Raw genomic sequence first — 25,303 nt, 5'->3', positions numbered from 1 at the left:
CCCCTCTCTCAGCTTTAACCAAGGGTGGCAATGCAAGGTTTTTGTGGGGAAGAGAAGCTGAGATGGCCTTCCAAGGACTCAAGCAGCGCGTTCTCTCTGCTCCCATCCTGATACTACCGACTACGAATGAACCATTTGTGGTGGAGGTAGACGCATCAGAGGTTGGTGTTGGAGCTGTCCTGTCTCAGAGGGGTGAAGACAAGAAGCTTCATCCGTGCGCTTTCTTCTCACACCGGCTTACCCCGACTGAGAGGAACTACGATGTGGGGATCGTGAACTCCTAGCGGTTAAGATGGCATTGAAGGAATGGAGACACTGGCTCGAGGGGGCTTCTCACCCGTTTCAAGTGCTTACGGACCACAAAAATCTGGAGTATATCCAGCAGGCGAAGCGGTTGAACTCTAGACAAGCTAGATGGTCTCTTTTCTTCAATCGATTCCAGTTTATCCTCACCTATCGGCCCGGGTCGAAGAATCTCAAACCGGATGCCCTGTCCCGAGTCTACGCTCCTGCCATTCGAGATGACACGGACATGCCTGTCCTTCCTGCTGCTAAGATTGTGGCTCCGATCTCGTGGCAAGTTGAGGATACCGTGAGACGTGCTCAAGCTAGCGAACCGGACCCGAAAGGAGGTCCTGCCAACCGGTTGTTTGTCCCCAAGGCAGTGAGGACTCAGGTCCTTCTGTGGGGGCACTCCTCTCGCCTCACCTGTCATCCGGGCGTAGGTCGCACCTTGGAGTTCATCCAGCGTAAGTTCTGGTGGCCTACCATAAGAGAAGACGTTGCCACTTTCGTCAATGCCTGTCCCGTGTGCTGCCAGGGCAAATCTTCTCACCTCCGCCCTCAAGGACTCCTTCACCCTTTACCTGTTCCCCACAGACCCTGGTCCCATATCTCATTGGACTTTATTACTGGACTTCCTCCATCCCATGGCAATACTACTATCCTAGTCATAATCGACAGGTTTTCAAAGGCGGCCAGGTTCGTCCCTCTGACTAAGTTACCTTCTGCCAAGGAAACGGCTGAGTTGGTAATTAATCATGTGTTCCGAGTCTTCGGCATTCCTCAAGATATGGTTTCTGACAGAGGTCCCCAGTTCGCCTCAAGGTTTTGGAAGGCCTTCTGCCAACTCATGGGGGCTTCTGCCAGTCTATCTTCAGGGTACCATCCGGAGTCCAACGGCCAAACAGAGAGGATGAATCAAGAGCTGGAAACCACCCTCCGATGTATGACTCGTGACAACCCGTCCACATGGTCATCCTTTATTGTTTGGGCCGAATACGCGCACAACACCTTGCGTTCCTCCTCCACTGGTATGTCCCCGCACGAGTGTCAGTTTGGCTATGCTCCTCCATTGTTCCCGGACCAGGAAGCAGAAGTCAGAGTGCCTTCAGCCTTGAAGTTCGTCAGACGCTGTCGGCTTATGTGGAGGAAGACCCGTCTTAATCTTATGCGTTCCTCAGAGGTACCAACAACAAGCCAACAGACGTCGCCGTCCCGGGCCTACCCTGCGCCCCGGCCAGAGAGTCTGGCTCTCCACAAGAGACTTACCTCTACGGGTGGAGTCTCGCAAGCTGTCCCAAAAATACATCGGTCCCTTCAAGGTTGCCAGGAGAGTTAACCCAGTTTCTTATCGCCTACACTTACCCAGATCCCTTAAGATTAATCCCACATTTCACATTTCATTGTTAAAACCTGTTGTTTTTCTCCCCTTGTCCCGGCAGACAGACCTCCCCCTCCGCCTCGTGTCATTGGAGGCCAGCCGGCTTATACCGTCCATCGGATACTGGATTCCCGCCGGGTGCAGCGGTCCTGGCAGTATCTGGTGGACTGGGAAGGCTACGGTCCCGAGGAGCGCTCCTGGGTTCCTGCCAAAGACATCCTGGACCCTGACCTCATTCGTCAGTTCAGGGCCCTCCACCCTGAGAGAGCTGGTAGGAACGTCAGGAGCCGTTCCTAGGGGGGGGGGATTCTGTCAGGATTTGGCCAGGGTTGTTCCGGGTTTTGGTCACTAGATGCCCCCATTGTGCTTTTTGACCTTGTGTTTTTTCCCTTGTTCCCCATTATTATTTGCACCTGTGCCTCGTTTCCCCTAATTGTATTTAAACCCTTAGTTTCCCTCAGTTCTGTGCTCTGTGTTTGTATGTTAGCACCGAGCCCTAGTGTTCTGTGTATTCTTGTCGATTCCGGTGGATGCTCTTGTGGAATTCTGTTTTTGTTTTTGAGTATCTCTTGAGGCTTTTTTGTGCTATTCCTACCACCTTTTGGATTTGCCATTTTTGTATTTAAGGACTTCTCCTTTTTACTTTATTAAATACACCGTCTTAAGTACTGCTGTGTCTGCCTCATCTTCTGGGTTCTGCTGACTATTCGTGGCTCAGTTGGTTAAGTGACTGTTTCTCACTCCGGAGACCCAGGTTCGTAACCGGGTCCTGACAAGAGGTAGCTATGCATAATCAGAGTGTACCATTCATCACAGAGGTAGCTATGCCTAATCAGAGTGTATCATTCATCAGAGGTAGCTATGCCTAATCAGAGTGTACCATTCATCACAGAGGTAGCTATGCCTAATCAGAGTGTACCATTCATCAGAGGTAGCTATGCCTAATGAGAGTGTACCATTCATCAGAGGTAGCTATGCCTAATCAGAGTGTACCATTCATCACAGAGGTAGCTATGCCTAATGAGAGTGTACCATTCAGAGGTAGCTATGCCTAATCAGAGTGTACCATTCATCACAGAGGTAGCTATGCCTAATCAGAGTGTACCATTCATCAGAGGTAGCTATGCCTAATCAGAGTGTACCATTCATCAGAGGTAGCTATGCCTAATCAGAGTGTATCATTCATCACAGAGGTAGCTATGCCTAATCAGAGTGTACCATTCATCACAGAGGTAGCTATGCCTAATCAGAGTGTACCATTCATCACAGAGGTAGCTATGCCTAATCAGAGTGTACCATTCATCACAGAGGTAGCTATGCCTAATCAGAGTGTACCATTCATCACAGAGGTAGCTATGACTAATCAGTTTACTGCCAGTTTATATGGACGTGCTGCTTACACAACATTCTTGATAAGGTCATCCTCAGCTATTTACGGTAGGTTAATGAGCAAGAAGTCTGTGTGAGGATGGTACAATGTCTGCAGCCCGTTGAGACAGACATGTTAGTAGCTCCACTAGGAGGCCCTTCTTTACGTAGGTTTAAGGATAAAACGGTGTATTACGTCTCTATCAGGCACTTTTCATTTGTTAGGTTATTTGTGGTTCTTTCCTGTTCATAGCAGATAGTGGAAAGAGGATTCTGAGTTCAGGACAAGAGGTGGCTGTGGGATCAGAGTTGCTTAGGGCTGAAATCGAAGATGTCTTACTGACAGACCAGCCTGTCTGTTAATTACACCATGCAGAGGATATGCCTGAAACTCAAACCCTCAAACTGACATGCACAGGGCTAGGAATGAACTTTGACACTTTCAAATGACATATATTACCTATGATTAATTGACTGAGTCATTTCAGTACTAGCTAAGGGCACCGTTTTACTGAAATGATCCTCACCATAGTTTTTCTAGAATAGTGTCATAGAATGATGTTAGGAGTGTCAGTAGCAGACTTTAAAGCCTTAGGGAGCAAGCTGAGGTCTGTCTGCGCTGCTCAACCTTTTAAAAAACCTCTCCATTGACCATGTGTCCCTGCCATGTCATTGGTGTGTTTGTGTGTGTAGCTTCACTCAGAGGATCACTCCTCTGTGACACTCAGACAACCATGAAAGTGCCACCTACACGGATGCTGGGCATCACTCAAAGAACTCACTGCTATCTGGAAATGAAGGCAGGGGCTGGGATGTTTAGAGAAAGCCAGTGGCTGTAGGGTCACTTCAAAGCAAGTACTCAAGAAGAATGAACTAAACTGAATACGCCTAATGTCCTCATTGTTATATAGTACAGATATTAGATTTCTGAAAAGTATCTCCTCTGGCATAATAGAGTACTCTTCCTCAGTGTGTGCTCTTCCTCAGTGTAAGCGTGTGCTCTTCCTCAGTGTAAGCGTGTGCTCTTCCTCAGTGTAAGCGTGTGCTCTTCCTCAGTGTAAGCGTGTGCTCTTCCTCAGTGTAAGCGTGTGCTCTTCCTCAGTGTAAGTGTGTGCTCTTCCTCAGTGTGTGTGCTCTTCCTCAGTGTGTGTGCTCTTCCTCAGTGTGTGCTCTTCCTCAGTGTGTGTGCTCTTCCTCAGTGTGTGTGCTCTTCCTCAGTGTGTGCTCTTCCTCAGTGTAAGTGTGTGCTCTTCCTCAGTGTGTGCTCTTCCTCAGTGTGTGCGCTTCCTCAGTGTGTGCGCTTCCTCAGTGTAAGCGTGTGCTCTTCCTCAGTGTAAGCGTGTGCTCTTCCTCAGTGTAAGCGTGTGCTCTTCCTCAGTGTAAGCGTGTGCTCTTCCTCAGTGTAAGCGTGTGCTCTTCCTCAGTGTAAGCGTGTGCTCTTCCTCAGTGTAAGCGTGTGCTCTTCCTCAGTGTAAGCGTGTGCTCTTCCTCAGTGTAAGCGTGTGCTCTTCCTCAGTGTAAGTGTGTGCTCTTCCTCAGTGTGTGCTCTTCCTCAGTGTGTGCTCTTCCTCAGTGTGTGCTCTTCCTCAGTGTGTGCTCTTCCTCAGTGTAAGTGTGTGCTCTTCCTCAGTGTAAGTGTGTGCTCTTCCTCAGTGTAAGTGTGTGCTCTTCCTCAGTGTAAGTGTGTGCTCTTCCTCAGTGTAAGTGTGTGCTCTTCCTCAGTGTAAGTGTGTGCTCTTCCTCAGTGTATGCTCTTCCTCAGTGTGTGCTCTTCCTCAGTGTGTGTGTGTGCTCTTCCTCAGTGTATGTGTGTGCTCTTCCTCAGTGTATGTGTGTGCTCTTCCTCAGTGTATGTGTGTGCTCTTCCTCAGTGTATGTGTGTGCTCTTCCTCAGTGTGTGCTCTTTCTCTTCCTACACTAGGAAACCGTGCTTGACCGCCCAATCCACCCCTACTGACACTGGACCCCTGCATTGTTCTGCCTGAACATGAAAGATGTTGTAACTAGTGTTTTTTCCTGTCGGACGTGCCATGTTCCTGTGCAGCTTTGGAAGAGGAGATGTATTGGAATATTTGTACGGCCAGGGCAGGCTGGTGCAGGACATAAAAACACAGAGACACAGCCAAAGGCGAGGGACTGACCATGGAGCTAAAATACAACTTTGTTCCAACTCTCTGGATCCCATCCAACATTTTACAGCACATTTCCCTCTGCACCAAGGGGACCCTCGCCTGTTTCAATTGCAGCTCTCATGCTGCCTACCTCTGCTGTCTTTTGAAGTGTTCCCTGGGAAATCTGCTGTGGGATGTGGTGGAATAAAGGAGCAATATTTCACATCAGAGAGAAATAGATCCAGGCCTGGGGCCATATAGGTTACCTACCACCTGAGAAGAACAGCCTCAGCAGCAGCCTACTCCCAGCACACACTGCAAGCTGCAGCCCAAGTCCAGCCCAGTCTTATCCCAGCCTCAGCAGCAGCCTACTCCCAGCACACACTGCAAGCTGCAGCCCAAGTCCAGCCCAGTCTTATCCCAGCCTCAGCAGCAGCCTACTCCCAGCACACACTGCAAGCTGCAGCCCAAGTCCAGCCCAGTCTTAGCCCAGCCTCAGCAGCAGCCTACTCCCAGCACACACTGCAAGCTGCAGCCCAAGTCCAGCCCAGTCTTAGCCCAGCCTCAGCAGCAGCCTACTCCCAGCACACACTGCAAGCTGCAGCCCAAGTCCAGCCCAGTCTTATCCCAGCCTCAGCAGCAGCCTACTCCCAGCACACACTGCAAGCTGCAGCCCAAGTCCAGCCCAGTCTTAGCCCAGCCTCAGCAGCAGCCTACTCCCAGCACACACTGCAAGCTGCAGCCCAAGTCCAGCCCAGTCTTATCCCAGCCTCAGCAGCAGCCTACTCCCAGCACACACTGCAAGCTGCAGCCCAAGTCCAGCCCAGTCTTAGCCCAGCCTCAGCAGCAGCCTACTCCCAGCACACACTGCAAGCTGCAGCCCAAGTCCAGCCCAGTCTTAGCCCAGCCTCAGCAGCAGCCTACTCCCAGCACACACTGCAAGCTGCAGCCCAAGTCCAGCCCAGTCTTATCCCAGCCTCAGCAGCAGCCTACTCCCAGCACACACTGCAAGCTGCAGCCCAAGTCCAGCCCAGTCTTAGCCCAGCCTCAGCAACAGTTCTGCTACAGAGCAGGAATACAGCAGTGCAGGATCAGACCACAGAAAACCCAGATCTCTCCTCTGTGATAGCAACAGAGCACAAAGGAAGCGCATTGCAGGCATTGTCATTCTATTCTTTCTATCTCAATCGTTTTATTTTTTATAGATTTGATAGTGCAAACCCACCTCGTGCTCTGGCATCTTCATTATATGACAAAAAGTCATTTTTAGCCGACTAATCATTTTCATAACATTCTGCATAAATAATACACCTACAGTCAGCTTGAAAGTCTCTAACCGGCCCGGGTAATAACTCTGCTTTGACAAATTATTCTAGTCAGAGGAGGACTCCCTGTTTTCTGCTGTGTGTTTTTCTCTCTCCTGGAGAGTAAATTATTCAGAAGGTTTCTATCTTTCTCTTTCTCCCTCTCTCCTGCTCTCTCTCTCTGTGTCTCCCTTTTCTCCTCTCTCTGTCTGTAGTCTACAGTATAGAGTGGGTTGCTGTCTGGCTGAGTCAGGCTGTGTTTGGAGGGCAATACTGTATGAAGAGCTTGAAGACGCACTCAGGTCAAATAATTACCTCATCCTGACCCAGGAGGCTTTAAAATCTTGATCAATATACCGTATCTGTTCAGGCTTTAACATTCTGATCAATATACCGTATCTGTTCAGGCTTTAACATTCTGATCAATATACCGTATCTGTTCAGGCTTTAACATTCTGATCAATATACTGTAACTGCTCAGGCCTTAACATTCTGATCAATATACCGTATCTGTTCAGGCTTTAACATTCTGATCAATATACCGTATCTGTTCAGGCTTTAACATTCTGATCAATATACCGTATCTGTTCAGGCTTTAACATTCTGATCAATATACCGTATCTGTTCAGGCTTTAACATTCTGATCAATATACCGTATCTGTTCAGGCTTTAACATTCTGATCAATATACTGTAACTGCTCAGGCCTTAACATTCTGATCAATATACCGTATCTGTTCAGGCTTTAACATTCTGATCAATATACCGTATCTGTTCAGGCTTTAACATTCTGATCAATATACCGTATCTGTTCAGGCTTTAACATTCTGATCAATATACTGTAACTGCTCAGGCCTTAACATTCTGATCAATATACCGTATCTGTTCAGGCTTTAACATTCTGATCAATATACCGTATCTGTTCAGGCTTTAACATTCTGATCAATATACCGTATCTGTTCAGGCTTTAACATTCTGATCAATATACTGTAACTGCTCAGGCCTTAACATTCTGATCAATATACCGTATCTGTTCAGGCTTTAACATTCTGATCAATATACTGTAACTGCTCAGGCCTTAACATTCTGATCAATATACCGTATCTGTTCAGGCTTTAACATTCTGATCAATATACTGTATCTGTTCAGGCTTTAACATTCTGATCAATATACCGTATCTGTTCAGGCTTTAACATTCTGATCAATATACTGTAACTGCTCAGGCCTTAACATTCTGATCAATATACCGTATCTGTTCAGGCTTTAACATTCTGATCAATATACTGTAACTGCTCAGGCCTTAACATTCTGATCAATATACCGTATCTGTTCAGGCTTTAACATTCTGATCAATATACCGTATCTGTTCAGGCTTTAACATTCTGATCAATATACCGTATCTGTTCAGGCTTTAACATTCTGATCAATATACCGTATCTGTTCAGGCTTTAACATTCTGATCAATATACCGTATCTGTTCAGGCTTTAACATTCTGATCAATATACCGTATCTGTTCAGGCTTTAACATTCTGATCAATATACTGTATCTGTTCAGGCTTTAACATTCTGATCAATACACTGTATCTGTTCCGCCCAAGGTCTGCTCACCTCTAGTCCACTAGGATTTCACCTCTAGTCTAGTCTAGTCTAATAGGATTTCACCTCTAGTCTAGTCCAATAGGATTTCACCTCTAGTCTAGTCCAATAGTATTTCACCTCTAGTCTAGTCCAATAGGATTTCACCTCTAGTCTAGTCCAATAGGATTTCACCTCTAGTCTAGTCTAGTCTAATAGGATTTCACCTCTAGTCTAGTCCAATAGGAATTCACCTCTAGTCTAGTCCAATGGGAATTCACCTCTAGTCTAGTCCAATAGGAATTCACCTCTAGTCTCATCTAATAGGAATTCACCTCCAGTCCGATAGGGTTTCACCTCCAGTCCGATAGGGTTTCACCTCCAGTCCGATAGGGTTTCACCTCCAGTCCGATAGGGTTTCACCTCCAGTCCGATAGGGTTTCACCTCCAGTCCGATAGGGTTTCACCTCCAGTCTAGTCTAATAGGATTTCCCCTCTAGTCCAATAGGATTTCACATCTAGTCCAGTCTAATAAGATTTCACCTCAGGTTTAGTCTAATAGGAATTCACCTCTAGTCTAGTCTAATAGGAATTCACCTCTAGTCTCGTCTAATAGGATTTCACCTCAGGTCAAGTCTAATAGGAATTCAGCTCTAGTCTCGTCTAATAGGAATTCACATCCAAGTCTAATAGGATTTCAACTCTAGCCCAATAGTATTTCACCTCTAGCCCAAATAGGATTTCACCTCTAGCCCAATCGGATTTCACCTCTAGCCCAATCGGATTTCACCTCTAGCCCAATCGGATTTCACCTCTAGCCCAATCGGATTTCACCTCTAGCCCAATCGGATTTCACCTCTAGTCCAATCGGATTTCACCTCTAGTCCAATCGGATTTCACCTCTAGTCCAGTCTAATAGGATTTCACCTCTAGTCCAGTCTAATAGGATTTCACCTCTAGTCCAGTCTAATAGGATTTCAACTAAGGTCTAGTCTAATAGGAATTCACCTCTAGTCTAGTCTAATAGGATTTCACCTCTAGTCTAGTCCAATAGGATTTATCCTCTAGTCTAGTCCAATATGATTTAACCACTAGTCTAGTTCCCCTTAGGTCAAGTCCGATAGGGTTTCACCTCCAGTCTGATAGGGTTTCACCTCCAGTCCGATAGGGTTTCACCTCCAGTCCGATAGGGTTTCACCTCCAGTCCGATAGGGTTTCACCTCCAGTCCGAAAGGGTTTCACCTCCAGTCCGAAAAGGTTTCACCTCCAGATCGATAGTGTCATGTCTTGTTATGTCTGTTCCTGTCCTTTCTCTTCACTCTGTCTCTCTCTGCTGGTCTTTTTAGGTTACCTTCTCTGTCTCTCATTCTTCAGCTGTTCTACATCTCCCCTAACTAGCTCATTCACTCCTTCCCACCTGTTCTCTCTTCCCCCTCTGATTAGGTCTCTATTTCTCTCTCTGTTCCTGCTACTTTCAGTGTCTGATTCTTGTTTGTGTTTTTGATGCCAGAAGCAAGCTGTCGTCCCGTTTGCTTCCACCTTGTCCTATCCTGTCGGAGTCTGCCTGGCAGGTGCATCCTGCATTATACTACGTTCTTTTGTTCCATTGACTACGTTGGAAGAGGATTTATGCCATTCCTGTTTTTCATTAAAGAACTCTGTTTTCTGTTAAAACCGCTTTTGGGTCTTCACTCAAGTACATAACAGATAGGGTTTCACCTCCAGTCCGATAGGGTTTCACCTCCAGTCCGATAGGGTTTCACCTCCAGTCCGATAGGGTTTCACCTCCAGTCCGATAGGGTTTCACCTCCAGTCCGATAGGGTTTCACCTCCAGTCCGATAGGGTTTCACCTCCAGTCCGAAAGGGTTTCACCTCCAGTCCGATAGGGTTTCACCTCCAGTCCGATAGGGTTTCACCACCAGTCCGATAGGGTTTCACCTCCAGTCCGATAGGGTTTCACCTCCAGTCCGATAGGGTTTCACTAGTCTAATAGGGTTTCACCTCTAGTCTAATAGGATTTCACCTCTAGTCTAATAGGATTTCACTTCTAGTCTAGTCCAATAGGATTTCACCGCTAGTCTAGTCCAATAGGATTTCACCTCTAGTATAGTCCAATAGGATTTCACATCTAGTCCAGTTCAATAAGATTTCCCCTCTAGTCTAATAGGATTTCACCTCAGGTCTAGTCTAATAGGAATTCAGCTCTAGTCTCGTCTAATAGGAATTCACCTCCAGGTCTAATAGGATTTCACCTCCAGGTCTAATAGGATTTCACCTCCAGGTCTAATAGGATTTCACCTCCAGGTCTAATAGGGTTTCACCTAAAGTCTAATAGGGTTTCACCTAAAGTCTAATAGGGTTTCACCTCTAGTCTAATGGGGTTTCACCTCTAGTCTAGTCCAATCGGATTTCACCTCAAGTCCAATAGGATTTCACCTCAAGTCTAGTCCAATATGATTTCACATCTAGTCTAGTCCAATAGGATTTAACCCCTAGTCTAGTTCAATAGGATTTCCTCTCTAGTCTAGTTCAGTAGGACTTCACTCACCTCTAGTCTAGGGATTCACCTCTAGCCCAATAGGGTTTCGCCTCTAGCCCAATAGGGTTTCGCCTCTAGCCCAATGGGGTTTCACCTCAAGTCCAATAGGAGTTCACATCTAGTTCTGTCCAATAGGATTTCACCTCTAGCCTAATAGGATTTCACCTCTAGCCCAATAGGATTTCACCTCTAGCCCAATAGGATTTCACCTCTAGCCCAGTCTAATAGGATTTCACCTCTAGCCCAGTCTAATAGGATTTCACCTCTAGCCCAGTCTAATAGGATTTCACCTCTAGTCTAGTCTAATAGGATTTCACCTCTAGTCTAGTCTAATAGGATTTCACCTCTAGTCCAGTCTAATAGGATTTCACCTCTAGTCCAGTCTAATAGGATTTCACCTCTAGTCCAGTCTAATAGGATTTCACCTCTAGTCCAGTCTAATAGGATTTCACCTCTAGTCCAGTCTAATAGGATTTCACCTCTTGTCTAGTCTAATAGGATTTCACCTCTAGTCTAGTCTAATAGGATTTCACCTCTAGTCTAGTCCAATGGGATTTCACCTCCAGTCTAATAGGGTTTCACCTCCAGTCTAATAGGGTTTCACCTCCAGTCTAATAGGGTTTCACCTCCAGTCCAATAGGGTTTCACCTCCAGTCCAATAGGGTTTCACCTCCAGTCCAATAGGGTTTCACCTCCAGTCCAATAGGGTTTCACCTCCAGTCTAATAGGGTTTCACCTCCAGTCTAATAGGGTTTCACCTCCAGTCTAATAGGGTTTCACCTCCAGTCTAATAGGGTTTCACCTCTAGTCTAGTCTAATAGGATTTCCCCTCTAATCTAGTCCAATAGGATTTCCCCTCTAATCTAGTCCAATAGGATTTCACATCTAATCCAGTCTAATCGGATTTCACCTCCAGTCCAATCGGATTTCACCTCCAGTCCAATCGGATTTCACCTCCAGTCCAATCGGATTTCACCTCCAGTCCAATCGGATTTCACCTCCAGTCCAAAAGGATTTCACCTCCAGTCCAATCGGATTTCACCTCCAGTCCAATCGGATTTCACCTCCAGTCCAATCGGATTTCACCTCCAGTCCAAAAGGATTTCACCTCCAGTCCAAAAGGATTTCACCTCCAGTCCAAAAGGATTTCACCTCCAGTCCAAAAGGATTTCACCTCCAGTCTAATAGGGTTTCACGTCTGGCACTGCAGGATTTGAGTCCCTGGCGGCGTAGTGTGTTACTGATGGTATGCTTTGTTACTTTGGTCCCAGCTCTCTGCAGGTCATTCACTAGGTCCCCCCCCCCCGTGTGGTTCTGGGATTTTTGCTCACCGTTCTTGTGATCATTTTGACCCCACGGGGTGAGATCTTGCGTGGAGCCCCAGATCAAGGGAGATTATCAGTGGTCTTGTATGTCTTTCATTTCCTAATAATTGCTCCCACAGTTGATTCCTTCAAACCAAGCTGCTTACCTATTGCAGATTCAGTCTTCCCAGCCTGGTGCAGGTCTACAATTTTGTTTCTGGTGTCCTTTGACAGCTCTTTGGTCTTGGCCATAGTGGAGTTTGGAGTGTGACTGTTTGAGGTTGTGGACAGGTGTCTTTTATACTGATAACAAGTTCAAACAGGTGCCATTAATGCAGGTAACAGGTAACGAGCCTCTTAAAGAAGAAGTTACAGGTCTGTGAGAGCCAGAAATCTTGCTTGTTTGTAGGTGACCAAATACTTATTTTCCACCATAGTTTGCAAATAAATTCATAAAAAATCATACAATGTGATTTTCTGGATATTTTTTCTCATTTTGTATGTCATAGTTGAAGTGTACCTATGATGAAAATTACAGGCCTCTCGTTTTTCACAATTCCTGACATTTAATCCTAATAAATAATTTGTGTCTGAGGCCAATTACATCACCACTTTCTTTTAAGAGTGTGAAATGTCAGAATAATAGTAGAGAGAATGATTAAATTCTGCTTTTATTTCTTTCATCACATTCCCAGTGGGTCAGAAGTTTACATACACTCTATTATTTGGTAGCATTGCCTTTAAATTGTTTAACTTGTGTCAAACGTTTCGGGTAGCCTTCCACAAGCTTCCCACAGTAAGTTGGGTGAATTTTGCCCCATTCCTCCTGACAGAGATGGTGTAACGGAGTCAGGTTTTTAGGTCTCCTTGATCAAACACACTTTTTCAGTTCTGCCCACAAATTTTCTATAGGATTGAGGTCAGGGTTTTGTGATGGCCACTCCAATACCTTGACTTTGTTGTCCTTAAGCCATTTTGCCACAACTTTGGAAGTATGCTTGGGGTCATTGTCTATTTGGAAGACCCATTTGCGACCAAGCTTTAACTTCCCGACTGATGTCTTGAGATGTTGCTTCAATATATCCACATAATTTTCCTTCCTCATGATGCCATCTATTTTGTGAAGTGCACTAGTCCCTCCTGCAGCAAAGCACCCCCACAACATGATGCTGCCACCCCCGTGCTTCATGGATGGGATGGTGTTCATCGGCTTGCGCCTCCCCCTTTCTCCTCCAAACATAACAATGTCATTACAGCCAAACAGTTATTTTTTGTTTTATCAGACCAGAGGACATTTCCTCTGATATACCAGAGGATATCAAGCAAAAAGTCACTGAGTTTGAAGGTAGGCCTTGAAATACATCCACAGGTACACATCTAATTAACTCAAATGATGTCAATTAGCATATCAGAATCTTCTAAAGCCATGACATCATTTTCGGGAATGTTCCAAGCTGTTTAAAGGCACAGTCAACTTCTTCTATGTAAACTTCTGACCCACTGGAATTGTGATACAGTGAATTATAAGTGAAATAATCTCTCTGTGAGCAGGGTAGCCTAGTGGTTAGAGCATTGGACTAGTAACCGGAAGTTTACAAGTTAAAACCCCCGAGCTGACAAGGTACAAATCTGTTGTTCTGCCCCTGAACAAGCAGTTAACCCACTCACTGTTCCTAGGCCGTCATTGAAAATAAGAATTTGTTCTTAACTGACTTGCCTAGTTAAATAAAGGTAAAAATAAAAAACAAAGTAGATGTCCTAACCTACTTGCCAAAACTATTAGTTTGTTAACAAGAAATTTGTGGAGTGGTTGAAAAAAATGATTTAATGATTCCAACCTAAGTGTACGTAAACTTCCAACGGTATATATTATGATCCTGTCACTGAGTCTGTCAGCACTGAGTGTGCTTGCCGGTCCATCCTGTACCCATCCTACACCCCAGAAGTAATACTGGAGGGAACCTACTTCGCCATCCATGTCTGGGTCTCAGCATGGGTGACATCCACAACCTGGCTACCACAGCAACCAACTGCAACAATCTGCTCTATTTCCACAACTAAAGTATGACTGGGAGAAAGGGATAGAGAGAAGTAAAACAAGTTGGCCGTAGTATAAATAGCAGTCAGCAGAGAGTCAAGGGGCTTCATAAGTCCTGCTACTTTAGCTTATTCTACCACTGCACACCACAGGCATTCAATACATTTTAAAAGAGGAAAAAGAGGAATGCCAAGAGGGTGATATTTCTCTTAATAGACTGGCTGTGAGATAGAAACTCTATAGCCTACCATACACCCCCTACTCACTGGCTTTGGTAGAGTGGTAGTCCATCAGCATACAGTGTGGGGCAGGGATGTACCACTGAACAGGTGGCAATCAGGCCGTGCCAAGAGCATTGGGCTTGTCTCCTACTTGTGAGAGATGGACTTGATGGGCCTCTGTGATATTCCCTTAATGCTCCAAGCATTTTCAAATCTATGATTAATGTCATAGCTGCATGATTTCACTGTACTGGGAAGAAGTCTACTGTATGGTTGACTTAGAGTGGAGGGTTATGATGATGACAGCATTTTAAGGACTGATGATAATGTGACATGAATCAACAGTAAACTATGAAAATTTACAGAGGACATTAATCATGCTATTTAAATACATTTCATTCGTCACATATTCTTGTGGGAAGAGCATGAGTATAATGCTATTCTAAGCATGGCTGGTCTACTGAGCTTTGATCTGGTATTAGATAGTAAAATAATAATTCAGTTACTGTGGCCCCTACAGTGCAGGGAATATGCACTTTAACTTTTAAACCCCCTGATGGTGTACAAATCCCTGGCTCAACAGTACCATGTGAGGGATATAGGAGGGTTGGGGTGGAGAAGAGAGGAATCCCAATGAGCTTCATGTCACTCCTACAAATTACCTTTCAAACACTGTGACAGTGGCGATCAGATACCACTCTCGACCCTCTCTGCTACACTAACACATCGAGCCATGCATCCTAAAGCCAACATAACAGCACCGTAATTATGTTGTTGACACCTGTCATACACTTTCATGACAGAAAGATAACCGACTCAACTGTGTTCCTGTTATTGTTCTAAGACATCTGATGAAATGAAAGTGTAATAACATCAAGGCCATGTAGCTCTAGTCGGCTGGCCCACGCTACATATTCATCGCCAGACCCACTGGCTCCAGATCATCTACAAGTCCATGCTAGGTAAAGCTCCGCCTTATCTCAGTTCACTGGTCACGATGGCAACACCCGCCCGTAGCACGCGCTCCAGCAGGTGTATCTCACTGATCATCCCTAAAGCCAACACCTCATTTGGCCGCCTTTCGTTCCAGTTCTCTGCTGCCTGTGACTGGAACGAATTGCAAAAATCGACTGAAGTTGGAGACTTTTATCTCCCTCACCAACTTCAAACATCTGCTATCTGAGCAGCTAACCGATCGCTGCAGCTGTACATAGTCAATCGGTAAATAGCCCACCCAATTTACCTACCTCATCCCCATACTGTTTATATTCATTTACTTTTCTGCTCTTTTGCACACCAGTATCTCTACCTGTACATGACCATCTGATCATTTATCACTCCAGTGTTAATCTGCAAAATTGTAATTATTCGCCTACCTCCTCATGCCTCATGTATATAGACTCTTTTTTTTCTACTGTGTTATTGACATGTTAATTGTTTACTACATGTGTAACTCTGTGTTGTCTGTTCACACTGCTATGCTTTATCTTGGCCAGGTCACAGTTGTAAATGAGAACTTGTTCTCAACTAGCCTACCTGGTTAAATAAAGGTGAAATAAAAATAAATAAATAAAAATGTATCATGAAACGTTAACATGAAAGTCATGGTACAGATGTAGGATCTTAATTTGGCCTACACTGTCACAACAAAATCATCCTGCAGCCACAGGATTTTTCATGTTTAGTCCATAATGTTGCTTGATCGGTGGTTAGGCTATTAACTGGCCAAAAGTTGGCTACATGAAAGTGTAATACTGTTAATATAACTTTGTGTGGGTTTTTAGTGAATTTATGTAAATCGCAAAGCTCATCTGCATTTCACTGCAACAAAACAGGACAATTCTCAGCAACAAAAGAGTCAGGAATGTCATGCCATGTTTTAGAGACACTTACAAGCAAGCTCTACAACGCTCCAACTTAAAGATTTGTCCCAGTACGTCCAGGTCAAACCATATCTGTGCATGTGTCGCTAACACTAGGTCCCATGCTATTCAACCTCATCACACTACCTGGGCCGCCACCATGGCCGTACCACTCACACAATTCAACACAATCAACTTCACGACTGCTGCTATAACCTGCAGAAAATACTCTACATATTGTTCTCTGATGAAAACAACTCTGTGGTAATAATAGCCATCATTAGCACAACTGTGATGTTTCAGACAGATGAATGGCTTCAGGCTTGCCATGGCCACAGTCAAATACATAATGTGAACCATGGTTGGTTCATTACCATAAATTCAATTAAGATAAAACCTTAAAAATACACACACACAAAATTAGCCTGGGAGCAGCAGACAATCTCACACTCTAATCCGAGTTAAATTACACTCTATTCTCCTCTCCTCCCAGCATGACCTTGGACCAACCAGACGTTACACTGAAGCCCACATTATAACCTTCCTCGAGTAAAAATAGTAGAGGTGCACTCACTTGTCGTGGAGCATATATTCAGTGTTTTCTGGAGATATCTGTCCAGTCACAGGGTGTCGGAACGACGTGCTCTTCTGGTTATGGCTGAGAGAGTCAGAGAGAGAGAAAGAACAGGGAGGGAAGAGAGGGAAGGAGTGAAAACAACAGTGAAGGAGAAAATACAATTAGTATTCCGTCATTAATCATATTTCTGCTTGATCGCGCCACTATTTTGTGCACTGATGTATTGGTCACTGGCTGCTTGTTGGGCATTCTACACCAAGTTTCTAGACTTCCAATGACTTTCACAGCAAAGTGTAGAATGTGCGGTAGTGCTGAAGACTAGCCAAGGCAGGGGCTCATATTATTTCACACAATGTGTAAGTCTCAGCACTCTCCCCTACCAGCTCGCCAGGCTTTATTGATTTCAATTACATGGGGTCATTCATCGCTTTAACTAGGGCATTAAAGCTTCCCTGTATCGTTGGATAAAAGAAGAGATGGACAGGGGGCAGCGCTAGTGGTGGAAAGAATGAAAAATAACACAATGATGTGATTTGCTCTAAACCGTCCGCATCAATTATTGACTTTTACACACTTTGGATGGCAGATGCGTAGCAGCAGTGCCCATCGGACAGGAAGAGAGAGTCATTCTATGAACAGGTCTCTGCTTCATTCAACATTAGCTTTAGGAGCAGTGAAGTAGACAGGATTCCATACGTTTCCAATTAGGGTTATCCAGGTACAGAACATGCACAGGTAGACACTTCTGATCCAGACTGACCTGGTCTTTAATCACTACGAGGACTTCTGATCCAGACTGACCTGGTCGTTAATCCCTACGAGGACTTCTGACCCAGACTGACCTGGTCGTTAATCACTATGAGGACTTCTGACCCAGACTAACCTGGTCGTTAATCCCTACGAGGACTTCTGACCCAGACTGACCTGGTCGTTAATCCCTACGAGGACTTCTGACCCAGACTGACCTGGTCGTTAATCACTCTGAGGTCTTCTGGCTCAGACTGACCTGGTCGTTTATCACTCTGAGGACTTCTGGGTCAGATTGTGTGAGTGTGAATGTTGTATGTGAGTGTAGTGTTTCTTACTGTACTACTGTATAGTGCAGATCCCCCCGTGCAGGTCAGAGCCTCCCAGAGGCGGTCAGGTGAGCTGTGCTGTCCTCCAGATAGACCATCATAACACACCCTAGGCTTCCAGTTCTCACACTACACTGTCATATTCAACAGCCAATGAGAAATACTACACCAATCCAGTCACTATGGAAACAGTCATCACAATAAGAATGACAACACAACCAGGGCAATGATGTGGGCCAATTTATTGTCCAATCAGTCTAGCAGAAATAAGTAAAAGTCACATATGGCATTCAATCCAGATGACTGCTGATGTCTTAACTGAATTATGAGATGAATCATCCTTTACCTCTAATGAAATATTTCATGCTTCCTTACACTTGAATTCCGTGTAAAATCAGAGCATGTTGGAGTTGAAAAGGCTGTTACATGAGGACATTTTTGCTTTGAGACTGTTTCAATCTCTCTCGCAAAGTGACGTTATTGTGATGCTTTTGGGGGAGGGGAAATATCAAAGTACTGTGAACGATTGTTCACCCTACTGTAATTCTTTATGTAAACACTGGCAATTGAAACTTGCCAAGATTTGAGGTAATAGACAACAGCTGACTGTACTCTCTGCTCTCTTCCAACCCATTCTCAATAACAACATTGTGAACACAACATCCTCATACAATCTATAATCACATTAGAATATGCATTCCATAAATGTAGTTCTATATATACACAACTGTAGTGATTCATTGTGTATCTATGGAAAAACATCTGTTAACCTCGACTCAATACGGGCGGCAGGTAGCCTAGTGGTTAGAGCGTTGGGCCAGTAACTGAAAGGTTGATCGAATCCCCGAGCTGACAAGGTAAAAATCTGTTGTTCTGCCCCTGAACAAGGCAGTTAACCCACTGTTCTTAGGCCGTCACTGTAAATAAGAATGCATTCTTAACTAACTTGCCTAGTTAAATTAAATAAAACATTTAAAATATAGAGCAGAAATATTGGTGAGCGGTATGTCCTGTGTTGTGTGTTCCTCTATCTCATCATGGTGTTCAGCACCACAGCCCTCTCTGGGCTCTTTACTCAAGCGTGGCCACTGAGAAGACAGGCCCATTTGTCTGAGGGGCCACTGGACAGATATGAAGTGCTAAGGTCCTCCCAGAGCAGAGCTGAGCCATCCCTCTCCGACTGCTGTAGACTGGACTGAACAAGACTGAAAGGCAGCCTGCTGTGAACTGTACTAGCTTGAGAGGCAGTCTGCTCTGGACTGGACTGTATTAGCATGAGAGGCAGCCTCCTGTGGACTGTGGCATTCTGCTCTGGACTGGACTGTATTAGCATGAGGCAGCCTCCTGTGGACTGTGTCATTCTGCTCTGGACTGGACTGTATTAGCATGAGAGGCAGCCTCCTGTGGACTGTGTCATTCTGCTCTGGACTGGACTGTATTAGCATGAGAGGCAGCCTCCTGTGGACTGTGGCATTCTGCTCTGGACTGGACTGTATTAGCATGAGAGGCAGCCTCCTGTGGACTGTGGCATTCTGCTCTGGACTGGACTGTATTAGCATGAGAGGCAGCCTCCTGTGGACTGTGGCAGTCTGCTCTGGACTGGACTGTATTAGCATGAGAGGCAGCCTCCTGTGGACTGTGGCAGTCTGCTCTGGACTGGACTGTATTAGCATGAGAGGCAGCCTCCTGTGGACTGTGGCAGTCTGCTCTGGACTGGACTGTATTAGCATGAGAGGCAGCCTCCTGTGGACTGTGGCATTCTGCTCTGGACTGGACTGTATTAGCATGAGAGGCAGCCTCCTGTGGACTGTGGCATTCTGCTCTGGACTGGACTGTATTAGCATGAGAGGCAGCCTCCTGTGGACTGTGGCAGTCTGCTCTGGACTGGACTGTATTAGCATGAGAGGCAGCCTCCTGTGGACTGTGGCAGTCTGCTCTGGACTGGACTGTATTAGCATGAGAGGCAGCCTCCTGTGGACTGTGGCAGTCTGCTCTGGACTGGACTGTATTAGCATGAGAGGCAGCCTCCTGTGGACTGTGGCATTCTGCTCTGGACTGGACTGTATTAGCATGAGAGGCAGCCTCCTGTGGACTGTGCCAGCCTGAGAGGCAGCCTCCTGTGGACTGTGCCAGCCTGAGAGGCAGCCTCCTGTGGACTGTGGCATTCTGCTCTGGACTGGACTGTATTAGCATGAGAGGCAGCCTCCTGTGGACTGTGGCAGTCTGCTCTGGACTGGACTGTATTAGCATGAGAGGCAGCCTCCTGTGGACTGTGGCAGTCTGCTCTGGACTGTCATGGACTGTGCCAGCCTGAGAGGCAGCATGCTTTGGACTGGACTGTATTAGCATGAGAGGCAGCCTCCTGTGGACTGTGCCAGCCTGAGAGGCAGCCTCCTGTGGACTGTGCCAGCCTGAGAGGCAGCCTCCTGTGGACTGTGCCAGCCTGAGAGGCAGCCTCCTGTGGACTGTGCCAGCCTGAGAGGCAGCCTCCTGTGGACTGTGCCAGCCTGAGAGGCAGCCTCCTGTGGACTGTACCAGCCTCCTGTGGACTGTACAAGCCTGAGAGGCAGCCTCCTGTGGACTGTGCCAGCCTGAGAGGCAGCCTCCTGTGGACTGTGCCAGCCTGAGAGGAAGCCTCCTGTGGACTGCACAAGCCTGAGAGGCAGCCTCCTGTGGACTGCGCTAGCCTGAGAGGCAGCCTCCTGTGGACTGCGCTAGCCTGAGAGGCAGCCTCCTGTGGACTGCGCCAGCCTGAGAGGCAGCCTCCTGTGGACTGCGCCAGCCTGAGAGGCAGCCTCCTGTGGACTGTACCAGCCTGAGAGGCAGCCTCCTGTGGACTGTACCAGCCTGAGAGGCAGCCTCCTGTGGACTGTACCAGCCTGAGAGGCAGCCTCCTGTGGACTGTACCAGCCTGAGAGGCAGCCTCCTGTGGACTGCGCTAGCCTGAGAGGCAGCCACCTGTGGACTGCGCCAGCCTGAGAGGCAGCCTCCTGTGGACTGCGCCAGCCTGAGAGGCAGCCTCCTGTCGACTGTGCCAGCCTGAGAGGCAGCCTCCTGTGGACTGTGCCAGCCTGAGAGGCAGCCTCCTGTGGACTGTGCCAGCCTGAGAGGCAGCCTCCTGTGGACTGTGCCAGCCTGAGAGGCAGCCTCCTGTGGACTATACCAGCCTCCTGTGGACTGTACCAGCCTGAGAGGCAGCCTCCTGTGGACTGTGCCAGCCTGAGAGGCAGCCTCCTGTGGACTGTGCCAGCCTGAGAGGCAGCCTCCTGTGGACTGTGCCAGCCTGAGAGGCAGCCTCCTGTGGACTGTGCCAGCCTGAGAGGCAGCCTCCTGTGGACTGTACCAGCCTCCTGTGGACTGTACCAGCCTGAGAGGCAGCCTCCTGTGGACTGTGCCAGCCTGAGAGGCAGCCTCCTGTGGACTGTGCCAGCCTGAGAGGCAGCCTCCTGTGGACTGTGCCAGCCTGAGAGGCAGCCTCCTGTGGACTGTGCCAGCCTGAGAGGCAGCCTCCTGTGGACTGTACCAGCCTCCTGTGGACTGTACCAGCCTGAGAGGCAGCCTCCTGTGGACTGTGCCAGCCTGAGAGGCAGCCTCCTGTGGACTGTGCCAGCCTGAGAGGCAGCCTCCTGTGGACTGTACCAGCCTGAGAGGCATCCTCCTGTGGACTGTGCCAGCCTGAGAGGCATCCTCCTGTGGACTGTGCCAGCCTGAGAGGCAGCCTCCTGTGGACTGTGCCAGCCTGAGAGGCAGCCTCCTGTGGACTGTGCCAGCCTGAGAGGCAGCCTCCTGTGGACTGTACCAGCCTCCTGTGGACTGTACCAGCCTGAGAGGCAGCCTCCTGTGGACTGTGCCAGCCTGAGAGGCAGCCTCCTGTGGACTGTGCCAGCCTGAGAGGCAGCCTCCTGTGGACTGTACCAGCCTGAGAGGCAGCCTCCTGTGGACTGTGCCAGCCTGAGAGGCAGCCTCCTGTGGACTGCGCCAGCCTGAGAGGCAGCCTCCTGTGGACTGCACCAGCCTGAGAGGCAGCCTCCTGTGGACTGCATCAGCCTGAGAGGCAGCCTCCTGTGGACTGTACCAGCCTGAGAGGCAGTCAGCAGCAGCAGCAGCATCACACTTGATCAATAGGCATCCTAATGTTTACAGTGTGCATGGTAATACCGTGAGTAAACAGACTGGTGTCAGCAGCATATAGCAAACGCCTGCTGAAGGACAACTACAGCCTTTACCAACTGACGCATAGTGTTATACCAACCCTGTTAGTATTACTGCGGTGTCATGCAGCAAAGTAACGGCATAAATCTGGTTGTTTTGAGAGATTTATGGGTTGACATTTTTCAAAAGTTCACAGGAAGTTGCGGTTGAGCATCAGAGCCATTTCTGCACACACAAGCACAAAAACACACACAAATCAACACACAAACAAACACAGAACAACACACAAACACAACACAGCTCTCTACTCTGTTTGGTCCTGGCCTGTGTTCCAGTAACAGCATGTAGTGTGTTGAACTACACCAGGCCCATGCAGTAGTACCCTACCCTCCACTGTTAATTAGGAACCTGCATTCTTTGGACCGTTTGTTTCAGCCACATTACTTCTGAACTACTTGTCATGGAATTCACTGCATTCCTACTTAGTGAACAAACCGTTCAGATAGCACAGTGGCCCTGTTTGTTTTGCCACAGTGTAGTACTCAGGGAACTGGTTGCAGACACACTTCAGTAAAACGCATGAGCTGACACACACCCAAAAATGTTTGTAGAGGTGCTTACTAACAAAGAGTAAAATGTTTTATTACATTATATACATATAACGTGGATGAAACCGTATGTAAACATTATTAAAGTGACTCGTGTTGTATACTCTATGTATACTAAAAATAATATAAATGCAACAATTTCAAAGATTTTGCTGAGTTAAAGTTCAAATAAGGAACTCAATCAATTGAAATAAATTCATTAGGCCCTAATCTATGGATTTCACATGACTGGGCAGGGGCGCAGCCATGGGTGGGCCTGGGTGGGCATAGGCCCACCCAGGTCGACCCACTGGGGAGCCAGGCCCAGTCAATGAGAATTGTTTTTCCCTCACAAAAGGGCTTTATCACAGACAGAAATACTCATCCTCTGTTTCTCAGTCTCTCGGTCCCAGCTTTGATGCACCTGTACCGTCTCCCCCTTCTAGATGGTAGCGGGGTGAACAGGCCATGGCTCGGGTGGCTAAAGTCCTTTATGATCTTCTTGTCCTGGAGGGCAGGCAAAGTGCCCCCGGTGATGTGTTGGGCTAACCGCCCCACCCTCTGGAGTGCCCTGGAGCTGCGGATAGTACAATCGCCAATCGCCAAAGAAGCGCTGTTGCGCAGTCTTCACCACACTGTCTGTGTGAAGGGACCATTTCAGGTTATCACTGATGTGCACGCCTAGGAACTTGAAGCTTTTGACCCTCTCCACTAAGGCCCTGTCAATGTAGATGGGGGTGTGCTCTCTCTGCTGTCTCCTGTAGTCAACAATCCGCTCCTTCGTTTTGTTGACGTCAACAAGATTATTTTCCTGGCACAACTCCGCTAGGGCTCTCAACTCCTCCCTGTAGGCTGTCTCATCGTCGTTGAAAATCAGGCCTGTTGTTTTGTCAGCAAACTTGATGATTGAGTTGGAGACATGCGTGGCCACACAGTCATGGGTGAACATGGAGTACTGGAGGGGACTGAGCACGCACCCCAGTGGAGCCCCTGTGTTGAGGATCACCGTGGCAGAGTTATTGTTGCCTATCTTCACAACTTAGGGTCGGCCCGGGAGGAAGTCCAGGACCCAGTTGCACAGGAAGGGTTCAGACCCTGGGCCCTGAGCTTAGTCATGAGCTAAGAGAGCACTATGGTGTTGAAGGCTGAGCTGTAGTTGATTAACAGCATTCTTAGATAGGTATTTCTCTTGTCCAGGTGGGATAGGGCAGTGTGTAGTGCAATTGTGATTGCGTCGTCCATTTATCTGTTGGATAATATGCGATTTGTAGTGGTCTAGGGTGTCGGGCAAGATGGAGGTGATATGTTCCTTAACTAGCCTCTCAAAGCACTTCATGATGACAGAAGTGAGTGCTACGGGGAGATAGTAAATGGAGTTAAGTTACCTTCACTTTCTTGGGTACAATGTTGGACATTTTGTAGCAAGTGGGGACAACACGCTTACATTTTATTTTTATTTTACCTTTATTTAACTAAGCAAGTCAGTTAATAAGAAAAAAATTATTATTTTCAATGACAGCCTAGGAACAGTGATGCCCCTTGTTCAGGGCAGAAAGACAGATTTTTACCTTGTCAGCTCGGGGATTCGATCTTGCATCTTTTCGGTTACTAGTCCAACTCTCAAACCACTAGGCTCCCTGCCAAATGACTTGCTCAAGTCGGCCACGAAGAACAAGAGCACATAGTCCTCATGAGTGTCGGGGGCCGTTTTGGCAGCTCTGTGTTTGGTGCCTCAAAGTGAGCGAAGAAAGTGTTTAGCTCGTCCGGAAGCGAGGCATCATGTTCACGTCATGGCTGGCTCTCCCTTTATAATCTGCGACTGTCTGGAGTCCCTGTCATATACATCTGGTGTTAGAGTCGTTAAATTGCGACTCCAATTTGCCCCTGTACTGTCGTTTTGCCTCTTTGATTGCCTTTATCCCTAGTAAAACATTATTGTCTATGTAATGCAGTCTTTAACTAATTTGTCAGCTCAAGCCATCTCTGGTGACCATACACCCAGATTGGCTGCAGGGAACTAGAGTGGAGACCATAAAAACTCAGACACTAACTAGTAGGACAGAAATGTCTTACTTTTAGTTAAATAAATCAAGTAAATACGTAATTTTTCCCTCACACACACTACACACAAATCCTTAATTTGTAAATTATGTGTTGGAGTGTGCCCGTGACTATCCATAAATAATAAAATTGTTTGGATCACCTAATAGAAGTCATTTGAAATGATTTTGTCATACCCTTATCTGTTTCACCTGTCTTTGTGCTTGTGCTGACCCTGAGCCTGCCTGCCGTTCTGTACCTTGTCACACCACACTGGATTACTGACCTCTGCCTGCCCTGACCCTGAGACTGCCTACCCCCTGTTCTAGTAATACACTTTTGTTACTTGACACTGTCTGCATCTGGGTCTTCCATGAAACGTGATAGATTTATACTTTTACCTTTGATACTTAAGTATATTTTTGCAATTAAATTTACTTTTGATACTTAAGTATATTTAAAACCAAATACTTTTATACTTTTACTCAAGTAGTATTTTATTGGGTGACTTTCACTTGAGTCATTTTCTATAAAGCTATCTTTTCTTTTATTCAAGTATGACAATGGGGTACTTTTTACACCCCTGCCTGTTTGTACACGTCCATGTTCCCAGTCACCTTGCAATGGTTATATGCAGTGGTTTGCGCTTTCAGTTTTGTGTTTATGCTGCCATCTATCCACGTTTTTTGGTTTGGATAAGTTGTAATCGTCACATTGGGAACAACATCCTCTATGCACTTCCTGAGCCCAGACACTGAGTCAGTGTATACGTCAATCCTATTTTCAGAGGCGACCCAGAACACCTGAGTCTGACTAGGGCCCCACTCCATCTACCTCTTAACCGGCATCGGAGTATTGGTGCAGCACCAGGGATGAATAGAGCTGC

At 46.7% G+C, this 25,303-nt stretch overlaps 1 protein-coding gene across 5 annotated transcripts in view; it reads right to left on the bottom strand.

The window, feature by feature from the left end:
- The window catches only part of LOC135550437 (pleckstrin homology domain-containing family A member 7-like), a 140,958-nt gene that overhangs the window by 61,916 nt on the left and 53,739 nt on the right, over positions 1-25,303 (bottom strand). For all 5 annotated transcript variants that reach the window (XM_064981234.1, XM_064981242.1, XM_064981247.1 and 2 more), the window contains exon 4: positions 16,560-16,643. In XM_064981234.1, the coding sequence (XP_064837306.1) occupies positions 16,560-16,643 (84 nt within the window). The remainder of the gene's footprint in view (positions 1-16,559; positions 16,644-25,303) is intronic.

Source organism: Oncorhynchus masou, chromosome 1 (genome assembly GCF_036934945.1).
Source record: "Oncorhynchus masou masou isolate Uvic2021 chromosome 1, UVic_Omas_1.1, whole genome shotgun sequence".
Lineage (NCBI taxonomy): Eukaryota > Metazoa > Chordata > Actinopteri > Salmoniformes > Salmonidae > Oncorhynchus > Oncorhynchus masou.
Note: the sequence above shows the minus strand (reverse complement) of the source record. Positions and strands in the feature narration are given on the sequence as shown.